The 17419-nt window shown below is 31.9% G+C and overlaps 2 protein-coding genes across 5 annotated transcripts; both read right to left on the bottom strand.

Moving 5' to 3' along the window:
* Window positions 1-3707: 3707 nt before the first annotated feature.
* Window positions 3708-9338, bottom strand: LOC108480252 (uncharacterized). 4 transcript variants are annotated; one of them, XM_053030007.1, is made up of 11 exons: window positions 9090-9338; window positions 8914-8968; window positions 8773-8827; window positions 8534-8619; window positions 6753-7693; window positions 6325-6491; window positions 6013-6244; window positions 5791-5926; window positions 4998-5092; window positions 4771-4855; window positions 3708-4278 (listed from the first exon to the last, which is right to left on the bottom strand). In XM_053030007.1, the coding sequence occupies exons 1-11, from the start codon at window positions 9170-9172 to the stop codon at window positions 4201-4203; spliced, it is 2013 nt and encodes a 670-aa protein (XP_052885967.1). In that variant the 5' UTR covers window positions 9173-9338; the 3' UTR covers window positions 3708-4200. The 4 variants fall into 4 exon arrangements, with proteins under 4 accessions (XP_052885967.1, XP_017638658.1, XP_017638656.1 ...); XM_017783169.2 differs by having other exon boundaries at window positions 4771-4894; XM_017783167.2 differs by having other exon boundaries at window positions 4771-4894; window positions 8534-8827.
* Window positions 9339-11891: 2553 nt separating this feature from the next.
* LOC108480226 (protein DCL homolog, chloroplastic) lies at window positions 11892-14954 on the bottom strand. The gene is made up of 3 exons (XM_017783139.2): window positions 14430-14954; window positions 14246-14360; window positions 11892-12242 (listed from the first exon to the last, which is right to left on the bottom strand). Exons 1-3 carry the CDS (start codon window positions 14792-14794, stop codon window positions 12069-12071), a joined length of 654 nt encoding a protein of 217 aa, XP_017638628.1. The 5' UTR covers window positions 14795-14954; the 3' UTR covers window positions 11892-12068.
* Window positions 14955-17419: the final 2465 nt, after the last annotated feature.

Genomic DNA, 17419 nt, shown 5'->3' on the forward strand with positions numbered 1-17419 from the left:
ATTTTCTTGTTTTGATCTGCTTCAAATTTTCAGTAACATCGTCCTATTAAGCGACGATTCACGGGATAGGGGTGTTACACATTCCTTTACTTGAATATGTAAAAATAAAAGGTAAGTCTTAATATTTATAGGTGTCGAGTTAAAAGTATAGTCAAATCATCATAAAATCTATATCTTATACATTAAGAGAAAAGTATTACTATGTATAATGTGTAAGATCTTAACCCTCATGAGTGTCGAGTTTAAGGTAATGCCTTTTGATTGAGTTTGTTTGTTGGATTAACCGACTCATGTAATACAAGGAATAGGTTTTTTAGGACCACTTCAACATACATGGGTGTCTAGTTTAAAGTATGGTTGGATCACTGTATAATTCATGTTTTGTATGTCAAGAGAAGTATTGCAAATTACAATCTGCTGAACCTTGATACTCATTGGTGTTGAGTTTATGGTATGTTGACAAGGGTATTAATTTGCACATTGAATATCGAGTTCTTATCTCATCCCATCGAAAACAAAGTCTCACATGTTTGCAAAAAGAACATTTCCCATTTATCATACTTGTTACATAAAGGACTTTATTTAGATGAGATGAAAATTCAATCAACGAGCCGGTGAAGAGATATGTTGATATTATATTCTTATTCAATGTAAGTGATTATTTTTGTAACGAATATAATTGTATTTATTGCATATATTCGTGGTATTTGAGCACTATTTGTTATTTAAGACGCAAATGTCAATCATTTGTTTCCATATTGAGGAGTGACAACATTCTTTTTAGGTAAAAGATTTAAGTTAATGTAAGATATATCGAGTGACCCACAAAATCTCAATCGACTTCATATGATATATTTAAGGGAGCAAGATAAGCATTGTTCGAACGAGCATAGACAATGGGTTTTGTTGTGAGACCAACTAGCTCAATGTTCCATTTATAGTGAAATTATCTAAGATGGTAATTTCCAAGCCTCTTGAAGCATATGTGCAATGATTTTTGCTGATGGATCAAGCACCTGGACAACCATATGTATATATTGAAAATCTAATTCAATTATGAAAGTATTTGAAAGTTTTTAAGTTGATATAATAGGAGAAGAAACGTGTTTCAGTATACTCAAATCTACGTCCTCTTACACTAATAACAATATCAATACTAATAAAATTAAAACTCAATCGGTCAGACAATTATATGTATTATATAATTGACATATGTATAAGTGATAAATGGAATGAAAATGGACAAGTCAGATTACCAAAATTGAATAAAATGAATGCATTGGTAAGTGGTGAGAAAGTAGCCATGTTTGTGAGGGTTGGGCTCTGTGGGGAAAGTTGAAAGGCAAGGCTTTTAAACTATTTGTTTTTAGTCAGTTTGGTCCTGTTTTTGCAGTAACCCACGTGAGGCTTCACCAATTTCAGAATGCATGCTATTATTATTGGTCAGTGAGGTTAGGTTTTGTTTCATTAAAAACCAATAATGGACCACCCCCAAAACCCTTTTTAGCAAAATGCCCATTTTATAACATAAATGCCTCTTTATAACATAACAATAAATTGCATAATAGTACCCCACATTTTGACTCAACAATTAATGCATGCATCTCTTGCTCAAGCACTTCATACAATTTGCACGTCAAGCACTTCATAATTGATTCTCAAACTCATGAGTTCCTTTTATTTTATTTTTTTTAAAAATTATAAGAGTAAATTACACTCAAGGTCATTAAACTATTGATAAGTTCACATTTTGATCATTCAGCTTTAAAAAATTACAAATTAATCACTGAATTATTCAAAAATTTTCATTTAAGTTATTGAACTATCTGAAAGTTTTTATATAAGTCAATACGATGATAAGTTTATTTTTCTTGAAAATTTGGTTAGTAAGATCCAAGCAACGATTCGATGATTAGTACATTAAATCTATACCCATCAATAAGTAGAAGAATATACTTTAGATCCAAATCAATTTGACAAACAGTGTCAAAAATCGAAGAAGAAAGTTGTTTGAATTTTGGTTAGCATATTCGTGACATTTAAAGTTGTTTCATGAAAAGAACTTAATTGTAAAAGAGAAAGAGAGCTTCCAATTAGTGCAAGTTGTACAAAGAGAGAAAGTCATACAGCAGGGATTTTAACAATTTGGTAATTTAAATGAAAAATTCCAAAATAATCCAATGACCAATTTATAACTTTTTTAACATTAAGTGATTAAAACGTAAAATTTATTAATTGTTTAGTGACCCTAGATATAATTTATTCAATAAAATCTTTTAAATCTTTTTAAATCCTTCGAGTGATGATATAGTAGAATCTCAACCCGCTAATATGATTACACTTTAAAACCAGTAATGTACCCAACTCCTCTTTTTGGGCGAATGGCAATTTTATAACACAAAGGATAGTTTCTAAGAACAATTGCACAATAATACCCCACATTTTGAGTCAATAATTAATGCATCCATCTGTTACACACGCACTTTCACATGTACTAAATTATGCAACATTCCGAGGGATATGAATGAAAAAATTTGTAAAATATATTTATAAAAAATATTTAAAAACTAAACAAAATTATAGTTGGAATGAGGTTTTGAAAATTTTGATTTAGATTTATTTTAAGTTTAAATTATTTTAATAGATCTTAAGTTAATTTATAATATTATTCAATTAGAGATATATTTTTCTTTTAAAAAGTTAAACTAATTTGCAAGTCTTTATGCTATTAATTAGAGGCATTTATTTATTATTTTAATTTAACTGAATTAACCGATCAAATTTAATTCGACTTGGTTAACCATTAAATAGTCCAATTTGATTAACAAAAGAATTTTTACAATATTTCACGACTAGATTAACGAAATTAATCAAAATTTGATCATTTTAACTACATATATAGAATTATTTATTAAAGAATTACTTCAACATGTTAATTTTGTTAAATTAAAGCGAAAACCGATCAAATTAATAAAAGTACAATTAATCGAATCAACTGATTGAACACCTTTCGAAAATAACATGATCTTTAATCTCGGGTTTTGTAAGCAATAAAAGTAAAATTCAACATTTTTAAAACACGATAGTTAATAAATTACTTATTGTTTTTTTAAATTACGTTAAAACACGATAAAACATTTTTTAATATTCAACTTTACTGCTAATTATAATATTAACTGTTTGCTTGAAAATTAAAACTAAACTGCTCACATTTTATAGTAGAGGTGAAATTACCTAGGAGATCACTGTATTACAGGGACCGTATCAAATTAACCCTCTATTATTAAATGAATCAATTTAACCTCTATACCATTTAATGAAATCTTTTATTTGAAATTAAATTGCAATTGGAAAAAAATTCAAGATTTTTTTTTTACAGCAAATGTTAGATATGATACAATTTAAACTTATTTGATTCTTTGTAATAATATAGGGACTAATTTGATACAATCTCTATAATACCTATTATTAAATGAATCAATTTAACCTCTATACCATTTAATGAAATCTTTTTATTTGAAATTAAATTGCAATTGGAAAAAAATTCAAGATTTTTTTTTACAGCAAATGTTAGATATGATACAATTTAGACTTATTTGATTCTTTGTAATAATATAGGGACTAATTTGATACAATCTCTATAATACAGGGATCTCCCAAGTACTTTAACCATTTTAAAAAATAATGCAAATGAAACTACTTCTGAGTTTGCATCAAAACCACTTACCTTAATGTATTGGAGTACCGTATACACGATTTTCACCTCTCAGTACAACACCGTGTGCCCTAAAAGTGGCTGAAGACATGAAGGATGAGGATGGCCGGTTGTTAAAACCGGCATAAAGAGATGAAAATATCCTCGCCTAATCATAAATCAGATAACTAAGACAGAATGGTCGACACAAGATTGTCAGCTTTCCGATGTTGTCCAAGGCATATAGTCTCTATACATCACCCTATATCTATTCCATGGTTGACATAAATATACAGCTGCGTAAGTCAATAAGGTGACTAACTTGGTGGCTACGTTGTCGGTGAGTTACGTTTTTCGTTTTTGTAGAGAGAACATCAAAGCACTAGCATTACTTCCGACATCGACATAATCAAAATTGGGGTCGAGGTGAAGGGAATCAACAAGCTTATGATATATAAAAGACTGACCTCATTCTCCTTCGTCACTTCAATCGATAACTGCTGATTTTATTGTCCTTCAAATGCCGTATCTGTGAAGTAAGCAGTTATCCCCTTCAACTTGCCATTCAAAAAGTTTTTCTCGACCTAAGATCAAAGATATTCACCTTGAGCAACAAGAAACTAAAAGATTGAACAGCCGAAAATAAAGCTAGTGAACGATTACCCGTCTAAACTATTAAATATGATTATATATATAGCTTTGCAAAACTAGAATTGGAAAAGGAAACTGGGAATAATATGTACAAATCCTAATTAAAAACGGATTTGTGTATAAAGCACAAACCGGAAAATTAGTAAGTAGACAACCGAGGCTGTCAAGGATTGAACTTGCTCGCTAGAACAAAGACCTCAATTTTGATTACGTCAACTAATCACCTAAAATTTGTGGGCCTGATTTATTCTTGCTAGAGATTATTGAGAAAGTTCGACCCTAAGAAACAACTGTAAAACGAACATCATAGCTCTAGTCAACATATCTAATGAACACATCAAGAATCTCCTATCTTACATCCCGTGGTAACCTACTAAGAGTATATATATCGATGAAGAGCACTAATGAATAAAATTTACAGTTACCTCTAATGACCAAGGAGGCTGTGCAGACAGGGACAATTCAGCCAATTGGTTGAGATCTACATTTCTAGGGAGAAACATGACAATTCTGCAGGAAATTTTCTTCGCAACGTTAAACAGGAAATATCTGCGGAAGAGTAATCAAAATGGAATTAAGACAACTATTAAGAGACGCCAAAAACAAAATTTAAATAAATGGGAAACATTTTAGTATCGGAAAATACAAGTACCCGTTATGTGGCCTCAGCATTGTCTTCAGGTCATATATCTCTACTTTAGCGTAATCAGGACCTCCCCAAGGAGGAGATAAGAAGACAGTGTCTGCCTACGGCACCAGATACGTGGTTGATAAAAGTTATAGAATCAAATAAAAAACCAAGACAAATACATCGAAAAAGACACCTATCAACACGAAACAAATACATGGATGTCAACAAGTTTGGTGAATGTACCCAAGAGGTTCCTCTATTATAGGGATCAGATCAAATTTGCCCCTTTATTATTAAATGGATCAATTTAGTCCCTGTACTATTATAAAGAACCCAATGAGGCCAAATTGGAATAGAGAACATTTACCGTTTAGAAAACATCATTTACTGTTTAACAGAAATAATATTCTGTAAATGAAATCTTTTGGTCAGAATTGAACTGCAAATGAAAAGAATAATTTTCAAGACATTTTTCACACGGTAAATGTTAACTCTATTACAATTTGGACTTATTTGATGCTTTTTAATAGTATAGGAATTAAATTGATCCATTTAATAATAAGATTAATTAGATCTAGTCCCTATAATACAGGGACCTACCAGGTGTTTTAACCCAAGAAATTACTAGTCAGCATCTTACTCAAGGTCTAATTACCTCTAATGTATCAAAAACTAAAAAGTTGCAAAGGATACCTATTGACATAAAAGTGTCGAGTTCAAACCTTGGCAAAGCATGGTTGGTTTACGGAATAGAATTACTTGCCATATAAAGTAAGAACCAAAACTATAATATGCAATAAGCTAAAATCGGTACCTTCAATTTAGGTGCTAGAGTGAAAAAATCTCCGGTTACAAAGTCTATTTGGTCATTGACGCCATAGACAGTTGCATTCTGGTATGCATAATCTATCTTCTTTGGATCAATGTCGATAGCAATAACATGTGCACTCCTGAAGAATCACGTGTTACAAGAAAATAATGGAGATAAATATCACCAAACCGAGCAAAGGGGAAATAGAGTTTCGATAGTATTCACCTCTGGGCCAATTGAATGGCGTTCCCACCAACTCCAGTAAAAGAGTCGACTACAATGCCACTCCCGCAACGGGATGCATGATGCCTAGCTATAGACTCTGGAGTTACAGAAAACCACCCTTCCTCGTCCATTTTAATACCATCATCAAATCTGGAGAATAGTAGGTATCTCTGACACCAATATTTACCAATAATGGCGGAATGCTCCTCGGACATTCCTTGAAATTGAAGTTCTGTAAAAAGGAACAAAAACACAGTGAGTTAAAACGAGTTCATAGATAAAAAGGAAGGAGAACAAAATTGCTGTATAAACCTTCATCATCCCGAGATAACTTCCTCTGAGATCGTTTTCTTGTTTTCTTTTTCCCTTTCCTAGTCACAGCCACAAGCTCAGTATCCACCTGATCTTTTGCTAAAGCAACAGTCTCTAGAACAATTTCGTCAGCATCAGATATTGTTTCAGTGGGTGTCTTGGTCACACTGCAAGAAAACTAAGACCTCAGCGACCCAGAATGGAAACAATTAAAGCTAGGAACTACTGATTTTGTATTTATATGGTTAGTTTACATATGCACATAAAACAAATTAGATGCTTCATATCTGCTATGAGAACCAAACTGTTTAAAGCATGTTTCCTCGGCCATTATCATGCAAAAGAAGCAGTGAAATCACAGTTTCAGAAAAACAACTGCAGACCTACATTAAACCTGAAACTTATGTGCGATAAAAGAAGGTAATAACCTGTCAAGATTGTCCTGGACATCTGATATTAATTCTGATGTAAGTTCACCATCACAAAAGTCACTAGTCTCACAATGTTCACCAGCAAGCTCAAAACTCTTGCTTACAGAAGGTATTGTCAAATTAGAAGCAGCAGCAAGTTCAGTCACGTTTGAAAGCTCATCAGATACCAGCTTCTCTAATCCGCCATCATGTACGGATTTCTCAATGGAGTCAATAGCCACTTCATCTGACTTATTATTAAGGTTAGCAAAAACTAGATTTTCCATTCCCGGGGGTGGATCCCACGTAGAAGCTTGAGTTTTGATATTATAAAAGTAGTTCCTTGAGTAGAAAGAGTCCCAATACACCCTCCAATCACCAAAATCACCACCATACGTATGGTCATTACAATCAGAATCAAGCCCTTCTGAATTTGTAGAAAATGACTTGGGAACAAGTAGCTGCTGAGTGCCATTACAAGTACAAACCTTCTCAACCTTTTCGTTCTCCATCAAGCTTCCATCTTCTTCGTTATTACAATGATCGATACCTGGTTCCATTAAGCAATATTCTTGTAAAAGTTCAGCACCTAAACTAGTTGAGCTCACCATATTTATATCATCATCCTTAGACACAACATCACTCTGCCATGCCAAGTTACATTCCCGAGCATCATTAGTCACAAGGTCAGAAATCCCATCGTTGTTTTGTTCCATCCCAACCAAGCTTGTTGAATCTTCTTGCTTATGATTAAGGCATAGGGATCCATCAACACCCACTGCAACATCATGATAAGATGATTCACAAAAAGAACTGCTCGAGTTATCATGAAAAATAGGAGATTCAATCTCCATCTCACTCACTTTGGAAAATTCCATCACTTCTTCAATATCTTTATGACGATTAGAATGCTTTGGACGTGTACCCTTCTTTCTGCTAACAGTCATTTTACTACTTGTCTGCCACAATATTAAAATCATCAATAAGCCTCTATAAAGAAGTACCGACCGACGTTCTACTTCAAAATAAGGTTCCTCTAATGTTACACAGCAAAACCAATAACCCAATTTCAAATTATTTAAGCATTGCTATTGCAGCAACTCAGAGATTGTGGATTCGAGCACGCTTAACAGCGTAATATCATCAAATTTAATTAGCTTCGGTTTACAGGTAGTTTAGAATTGTCAAAAAAAGAAGTACCGACCATCGTTCTACCTCAAAATAAGGTTCCTCTAATGTCACACAGCAAAACCAATAACCCAATTTTAAATTTATTCAAGTATTGCTATTGCAACAACTTGGAGGTTATGGATTCGAACACACTTAAGTGCGTAATATCATCAAATTTAATTAGTCGGGGTCTACGAGTAGTTTAGAAATTTGCCAAAAAAGAAGTTCCGACCATCATTCTACTTCAAAATGAGGTTCCTCTAATGTTACACAGCAAAACCAAAAACCCAATTTCAAATTATTCAAGCATAGCTATTGCAGCAACTTGGAGCTTGTGGATTCGAGCACACTTAAGTGTGTAGTATCTTTTGGGTTTACGGTAGTTTAGAAAATTGTCAAAAAAGAAGTACCGACCATCGTTCTACTTCAAAAAAAGGTTCCTCTAATGTTTACACAGGAAACCAATAACCCAAATTTCAAATTATTCAAGCATTGCTATTGCAGCAACTCGGAGATTGTGGATTCTAGCACAATTAAGTACATAATATCATCAAATTTAATTAGTTCAGGTTTACAGGTAATTTAGAAAATCATCAAAAAAGGAAGTACTAGGGGGACTTTGAATTTACCTGCTTGTTGGTGTGGAAGGAAAGGGGAAGTCCCAAAGCATCCATTTCTTTAGCCAATTCAATATCCTCTACTGAACTACTGAAATCTGAACTAACATAAGAAGGCATTTGATCAATAAAATTACTGTATATATGCACGCCATCATCCCAATTTTCACTACCAATACTTAAAATAAACAAAACTAAATCCAATATAGCTAAGGATAATAAAATGCAAAAATAAATCACAAAACACTTGCCACAGCTCCCATGAGAAATGCTTGAGCAGTTCTTATCATTTTTTGTACATGATTTCTGCATTTAAACAATAACAAACACATTAAAGGGTAACCCTTCCCAAAAAATTCAAACGAAAAAAAAAATAGAGAAAAGAAAATTACAATGGTGTCGGATAATAAGAAAGAAAATTCCCGAATCTCCTTAGAACCATAATCCCTGCTTAGTGAACAAGTTGAAGTTAACTAAACTGTTAATCTTTCTACCGAAGTAGAATAAATTTGATCTAATTATTAGCTGAAAAAAAAAAGATGGGTAAGAAAGAGGGGGAGAAATAAACCATAAGTGAACTTGAGTGAGCTTAAAGAGAGAACCCAAAGCTTTGATAGCTGGAGCCTCGCATTGGTTTTCGATTGTGTCCATTTCGATGCCCAAAATCTCCGGCTTTTCTTACACGATGACAGCTTCTCCGGTTGGCTTTGAACTTTTATAGCACGCCGACTACTCCAATTACAATCTTAAAACGATTCTACGCTATATTTGTTGATAGGGTAAAGTACCTCGTAAGTCCGACTAGATGAAATCAGTTACATTTAATAATTAATTAATTTTATACGATTAAATATAAATAAATATGCGATAATATTTCCTGTACGAATAGTATCTTAAAAATATTTTTCATTTAAATTAAAATATTTCATCTATAAAATAAAAATTAAAAATATTAACTTTTTAAATAATAAATATTATTTTATTCTAATTTGACCTTATTTAATTATTTTAATAATATAAAAATTAAATTAATTAATTCAATAATAATAAGGCTAGTTTGATCAGATCCCACCCTCAAATACATTCACTCCATTTTTGATCTATAAAATAAATTATTAAAATTTTATAAAATTATAAAGTAAATATAAAATTTAGTTTAACTAATATTTAAATCCAATTCAATCAATCTATACCGTTTCATAAATTATCAATCTTTTATCTTGTTATGAACTAGTATACTAACCAACATCGATTTATACTTGCCTATTTTGAGCTCTTAATTATTTTCATTTATAGTTTTTTCTTATTTGTTCTTGCATTTTCATTTAAGAAATTATTCTCTCGTTGAAACTGAATCTTTAAAAACAGAAAAGTAGTCAATTTTATTAATAGTTAATTAATTTTGATGAAATTTACCTTTTAAAATTGTCAAAATTTATTTCTACACAAGTTAATACGAGTGTAAATATTTTTAAAAATATAAATGGCTTCTTAGGTTGATTTGCATTGCAATGATCTGCTGCAATGAGAGCCGATCGAGGTCGCAAAAAGCTGAAGGGCAAGCAGTAGAGACCGAACTGTTTTGGATATCTATCAATTAATTATAAAAGAGTGAAACTCGAATTGAATAGTTTTTAATTAAATCCGATTTAATTTAATCATAAAAATTAACAAATCAAACCCACTAAAATTAAAAATAAACTGAATTCAAAATACCCGATCCGGCACTCAAATGACAAAAACCAAGATCATCCAACCTAAAACAAACTCAAGAGTTAATTATTTTTTGGAGCATAAACTTGGGGCAATGATTCGCACGTTCAAATTTGAACTTTTTGTTGAGCTAAATTAATTTCTTTAAGTTCAGCATTTATTCTCGTATGGAGATTTACATTTGATAATTATTCTAAATTTTTTTCAGTCCAAATTGTTCACTAAAATTACAATTGCTTCCACATTGAGATTACTTTTTTTGTCCAATTTTTTTTCAAAGAAATATTGGGGACTAATTTGAACAAAGAAAAAGTCAAGCCTAATGTAAAAACAATTGTCAAGTAAGGATTAACTTGGATAAAAAAAAATTAAGACCCAATGCGAGAATATTTGTCAAATTCAAAAATCAAGATAAAAAAAAGTTCAAACCCTAACATGAAAATACTTATCAAGTTCAAACCCCAAATAGTGCATTAACTTAAATATCTTACATCTAAAATAATCTCAACATAAAATGATCTAAATTTGAAATTAATCCAAAAATCTTGAAAATCAAATTGATTTACCCGAATTAACCCAACTCAACTTAAAATCAACCGATTCAAAATCGAGAGATAAATTTGAATGGTACTATAAAGCAAATCCCCATAATATCCTCGTAGGGAACTTGGTTACCTATGTCCAATGAGACATCCTCCACAAACAGGGATACCACCAAAATAGATATTACAATTGGGAATCCGTAACCACGTTCTTCGAACAAAATCCTATTTTAAAAACTATGCAAGCAACTGGTTGCTGGTTCAAAGTCTGCCGACATCTAAGGGTAAGTTTGGTTCAGTTCAATCATTTTTTTGAATTTTTCCAATCGCCCATGGTAATTCGCTTCAGTTCAATTCATTCATATTATTAAGCCACGAAAACTGCAGCCATATAAGAGGTTAGAGAGTCTACTTCTCTCCTCTTCCTTTGCCTTCAATCTAGGCAAGTGCATACCAACATAAATCTGCCATCAATGAAGGTCCTCTAACAGAAAATACATTTTCTCATAACAGAAAGATTGATATCTTGACATCAGCTATACACAATCTAGATTCATTTAAATGACCTAAATAATAAGCAGGTTAAAAATATGCCCCAAGTCTTTATGCTCTTCATTTATTAGGAATTTCGTCCCTCTACTTTTCAGATTTTAAAATTCAAGCCCAATTGTTAACACTATTTAAAATCTTCAGTTATATTTGCTAGTATGACATTTTGAAAAAAAAAATACTCATTTGGTAGCCATGCAACCAAAAAAAATGTTGTAATGAACCTGAATTTAACAAAAAATTTTAATGATGTTAACAATAAGACCTAAATTTCGAAATTTGGAAAGTGGTGAGACTAAATTCCTAAAAGAAGTACAGGGACTCAATTCCAAACGTATGAAGAATACAGGGACTTGGAGCATATTTTAACCTAATAAGCACTGCAGAAGTTTAGCAGCCAAAGCAGTATATGGGTGTGCATTTGTGTGTGCTTATGTTATACTACGAGACAAATAGCAGTAGCAAAACAACAAACAAAGACTGCAAAATTCTATTCCTTGACAAACCCACATTGGCCTTAGACAAGCTACCAGTAAATTCATTCAGCAGCACTTGTGTATATAATCTTTTTCTCAAAACTATGTCCGGCATTGAATTTTCATGAAGTTTCAATAATTGCTTTAACTTCTACAATGTTATTAGCTAATAAATAAGACATATTACAAACAATAAGAACAAAATTCACAAGATCTTCAGGATATAATGACATAAAAGTTGCTGACAAGTTCAGAGTATTACCCATATCAACTACGTCTACGCCGTCGAAAATGTCTGAGAATGAAGCTGTCTGCATATAGAGGATAGTTTTTTCTGATTAGGCCCTTGATGCATTTCCAATAAGAAAAGTCAACCAGTTCTCCATCTTTTCGAACTATGAACAAACATCTCGAGCCTACAAAGTCGGGATGGTAACCAACCTGTGATTCAAATATGAGAAGCACAGATCATTTACTTAATCAAAACAAGTTAGTCAAACTGGCCATGGTACCACTTAATTTAACTAGTGTAAACCCTAAAAGCAAGTTTTAATTAATTAAGAGGTTTCTTTTCCTTTAGCTAATTCGTCCCCATTTTTGCATGTCCTTTCATTGGTCTTGCAGTTTAACTCCTCCATCACTCCAATCACCCAGAAGAACAAAAGCCATTAAATTCTAAAAAGATGCACATGCTGAAGAAATTCATGTTTGAAAGGTGAAAATAAAAAGGCTTTTGGACCACAGTGATCTGTTCAAGTTGCAACGCTATCCACGTTAGTGGTGAGTGGAAAAGTAACTGAGTAAGCCTAAAGAAAGAATGTTGACCGATAACATCAAGTGCAATCCCCTTGGCATAATCCAGATCAATGTGATGAAAGCAATTGTAAATGCACATTTTCACATGTCTGAAAACAAGAAAACAGATGAATATTCCAGCAAACAAATCAACCGGAAAATAACTCAGAAAAAGGACCCAAACATGTCTGATCACGTCGGGTGCACTACATGAAGCACAGCCCACGATCACCTCCAGTGCAAAGGTATCAAAAGTTATATGGAAAACAACAGTTTTAGCATGGTTTCATCAAAAAATGCGTAAAGCCAAGGAGGAAAAACAATTAGAGAAAACAGTTTTGAAGTTATGAACCATTAACAGAAATGATTCTGGAAAAGGAAAGGTTTAGTACCTGTTTTGCCCCCTGTACTAAAGTGAAATTCTCACTTTAGCCCTTTTACTATTTTTTGGTCACTTTCCCCCTCTACTTCCATTTCGTCCATCACTTTTGCCCCTTGACCATTTCCATTAAAAAAAATCCTGTGTGGCCGTTTAAGCCAATCAAATGCGAACATGTGGAGGGCCAAAGTCAGAATTTCACTATCCACATAGGCCAAAGTGAGTGATCAAGGGGCGAGCACGTGAAAATGTGGGATTTTTTTTAACCGAAATGGTCAAGGGGCTAACATGATGAACAGAATGAAAGTAAAGGGGCAAAGTGACCGAAAAAAAATAGTAAAAGAGCCAAAGTGAGAACTTCACTATAGTACAGAGGCCAAATTAGGTATTAAGCCAAAAGAAAGAGACCAAAAGAACGGGGAAAACTAAAGGAGAACGACTTATCAGTACAAAATATCAATATCCAGGATTCCAGATTCAAGAGTATAAACTCCTAACAATAGATTAGCGTCTGATGTTTCTAACTAAAGCTTGAATTCACAAAAATGTTGTACATCAATTGAGCAGTTAACTACTATTGAACACAATTGTCCTCTATTTTGCCTCCATTTCTTATCTGCTAGCTAAAAAGGCAAAGAGGTCACATCCAACTAACTAACACTAGAATATGCAGTTGTTAACAAAAACAACACAAAATTTCAGCATCCTCAAAAGAAGAGGAAATTCCATAACATACTTAAATTGGTTAGCTATATTTTCCAAATGCTTTGTTTAGGAACATAAATTTGAAAACATGGAGTTGGATTTCATTATTATGTAAATGGTAAGAATGAAATGCATATGTTACGGACAAATTAGTTGGAATTCAATAAAATATATATTTGAAAGGTATAAAAGTATAGATTTGTCAAATCCAAAAATATTTTTAAGAATTTCGAATTCATTACTAGATAAGCATCTAACAGAGATGAAGTTGAGAAATTATCCTGAATGTTATATTTCCAAATAGTTTACTACTCGGTTCACTCTATTTTTTAAATCCAAATTCTAAATCTAAAATCCAAGTTTCCAACCTAAAAGTATTTATGTGCAGTACATATACAAGTAATTCAAATGATGTATGATCTTCAAATATATTGAAAAACTTGGAGAAAAAAAAGTATACTATGGCAGACACACGTTTCCAACACTCATTCGAGTGCTTCAAGCTTTCAATAATAATAATTCCAGAGATCAAAATTCAAAAAAAAAAAATAAAGAATAAACATACAGTGATGTAATCAATTCCACATCCAATTTTCTTCTCGAACTCTGGATGGTAAGGAAGCAACCTTTCCAAAATCGTCCTTTCATGCTCTGGACTCAATCTATCTCCAGCTCCATATCTAGAACAATCATTCTCTTTTAGAATTAGATAAAACTAAAATAAAGCCAATAAAAATTAAAACACTCACTTTCCAGAGTGAATAATCATTCTAACAAAGCCGACAAGAGGCACGGTGTCCTCTAAAATCCTATCTTCCCAATCAGTCCATTCACCTCTGTTTCTTTTTCCCTCACTACCTTCCTCTTCTTCCAAAATTCCATCACTGTCCTTCTTCGGCACTGTACTCGGCTTCCTCAAGAAATCGGCGCCGTAAGCTTCCTGGCTCCCGATTTTCCCGCCGTCGGACCAGGTCCTCAACGCTTTAAACCGAACTTGAAGTGACGTCGTTTTGAGGAAAGGATAAGATAAGATCACCGGTGAGGAAGAAACGGAGGTAGGCAAAGAGGTAAGGTGAAAGTAAGGCGGCGGCGGGGGGTTGAGAATCGAAGCCATGGTGAGTTGAGTTCAGTGAGTTAACCGAGTTTCGAAAGTATTGTTGAAGAAAGAAATGGGAGAGTTTAACCGTCACATTATCAAGGTGAAGGAAAAATATGAAGATTGTTTTGCCATTGGAAGGGAAAAAAATCTTAGCTGATAACAAAGGTGAGAGCGCCCTTTTGTCCAGCTAGGCGCGTTTTATTTTTTTAATTTGAGCCGGTTATGGCCCGTTAAGGCCCAATCTCTTGTTAGGCCTTTTTCATGTTTATGGTACTTGTATTATTATTAGTGGTGAAATTCCTAAGAGATATCTGTATTATAAAGATGGTATCAATTTAGCCCCTCTAGTATTAAACGGGTCAATTTAATTGTTGTACTATTAAAAAAATCAAATAATGCCAAATTGGAAAAAATTCTACATTTATTGTTTAAAAATTTAATGTTTTAATTTTTATGTCTTGTAAATGAAATTTATTGTTTGGAATTAAATTGCAATTGAGAAACATAATTTTCGGGATATTTTTATACAATAAATATTAATTTTGTTATAATTTAGACTTATTTGATCTTTTTAATAGTATAGAGGATAATTTAATCTATTTAATAATAAAACACTAATTTAATCCAATCCATGTGATTCAGAACCTCCCAAATGCTTTGACATATTATTAGTAGTTGTATGGCACAATTGGTAAAAATTATATCTATAAAAAATTATATTAAAACAATGTAAAATTTTAATTTAAATAATTAATTAAAAAGTTATGTGCTTCAAGTTAAAGTCCTATCATAATATTATTTTACTAAGAACATTACAAGACAAAAATACTTTTATGATAATATTCATTACTTTATGATAATTAGAGTATTTTAATTATTTTTAAATTAAGTTAATGTTCAATTGACTCGTGACATTAATTTATTATGTCGACTCGTAATGAGGGTAAAAAACAGTAACAAATAAATTTATTAAAATTCACATAAAAACAAATTGATGTTTTGGTTATAACAAGAAAGTTAATTGCTTATTATGCATAGTGTTTTGCATTCAAACTTTACTATGGTCAAATTTATTATGTTGAAAAGATAAAAAAAATGTCCTCGTAAAATATGACTTAATTTGTATATGAAAGGGTACTTTTATAATTTTATAATTGAATTTATACCTAGTTGACCCGTAAAACTAACTCAATAAATGACTTAAAATAAGTATAAATAGATAATAGATTATTATTATTTGGTCACATTATAGGAGGATAATGCACTTCAACACACTCAAACCCACATATTCTTGCATTGACAACAATGCACATGTGAATTGAACTAAAACTCAATCTGCATGGGTTTTAAATATTGTTTAAATTTATTTATAATTATAAATGATTAGCATATGTGCATTTAAGGTGTGCTAAGAGCCGTTTGAGGTAGAGGTTAAAGAGAGTAGAGAAATAAAAAGGATAAGAGATTAGAGAGGATGTTTTTGTTGATCTTGTTGTGGTCAGCTCCTAAGGGACATGTTAGCCCTACTAACTAGTTGACAATGGGATGGATGGATTTGATGATTCGATTGTGATTAAACTAATGTGTACTTGATGAATTTCCATACGTGTTTTATGTGAGGAGAATGTTTAGTACCTATCTTTGGCGAGGTAGGCTAGAAACACTCCACATGTTGATCATGTAAGTGCCAGTGAAGATTAAGTCGACAAGGTGCCATTTGTAAGCGAGGTTCCACTTTGATGAGGTATGTATAACTATATACGATGGGTTGATAGATGTTAGTATATTGAGTCCCACAACATGTTTGAGTGTGGAGCCTGGTCTCTCTATATGGTAGTCATTGCAAAACATAATAAATAAAATGTTTAAATATGTTAGTTCCTCTACTTTGATAAAATTTAAGATTTAGTCACTATATTTAAAAACTTAAAATTAAGTCTTCATACATTTTTAATTTAAAAATCTCAATTTAGTCATTAAAATCACAAATATTTTCTGTTTGAATTTGTCAATTTAGAATTTTAATTAGGTTATCCTAAAATAATATGGCATATAATTGATAGAAAATAAACATGTTAAATTGACAAATTTTGATAGAAACTACCAATGACGATAATGATTGGAATCGAATTTCCAAATTGAAAAAGTAAGAGGATTAAATTTTTAACTTTTACCGTACAAGGACAATATCAAAATTTTTACAAATATTGGGACTAACAATGTATTTTAACCTATAAAAAATGTGAATATTTATGGAGACCTTTTCAAAGAGAATGTGACCAATAACCATAAGAATGTATGTTTTTATTTGATATTAAAACAATTGAAGGATCAAATACACCGGTTTCAATGTCCCTTGTTGTCCATTAATGACTATCTTGAACTCTATATAAGCATCTTCTTTGTTGTCCCTTGTGCAGAAGTGTTTATTGCAAGTTTTATTGATAAAAAGGCAAAAGCTTAAGGACATTGACACCCATTTGGGTGTCATCTATGTGGAATTCAAATAGTGGTAAGTTTTGACTAATGTTCTAATTTGATTCGAAATTTCAAATTTGATATTTGATTCGTACTTAATTCAACATTAATTTTTATGTTCGTTTGAACTTAAGCTTAAACTCATTTTTACTTAAGTTATTT

Source organism: Gossypium arboreum, chromosome 6 (assembly GCF_025698485.1).
Source record: "Gossypium arboreum isolate Shixiya-1 chromosome 6, ASM2569848v2, whole genome shotgun sequence".
NCBI lineage: Eukaryota > Viridiplantae > Streptophyta > Magnoliopsida > Malvales > Malvaceae > Gossypium > Gossypium arboreum.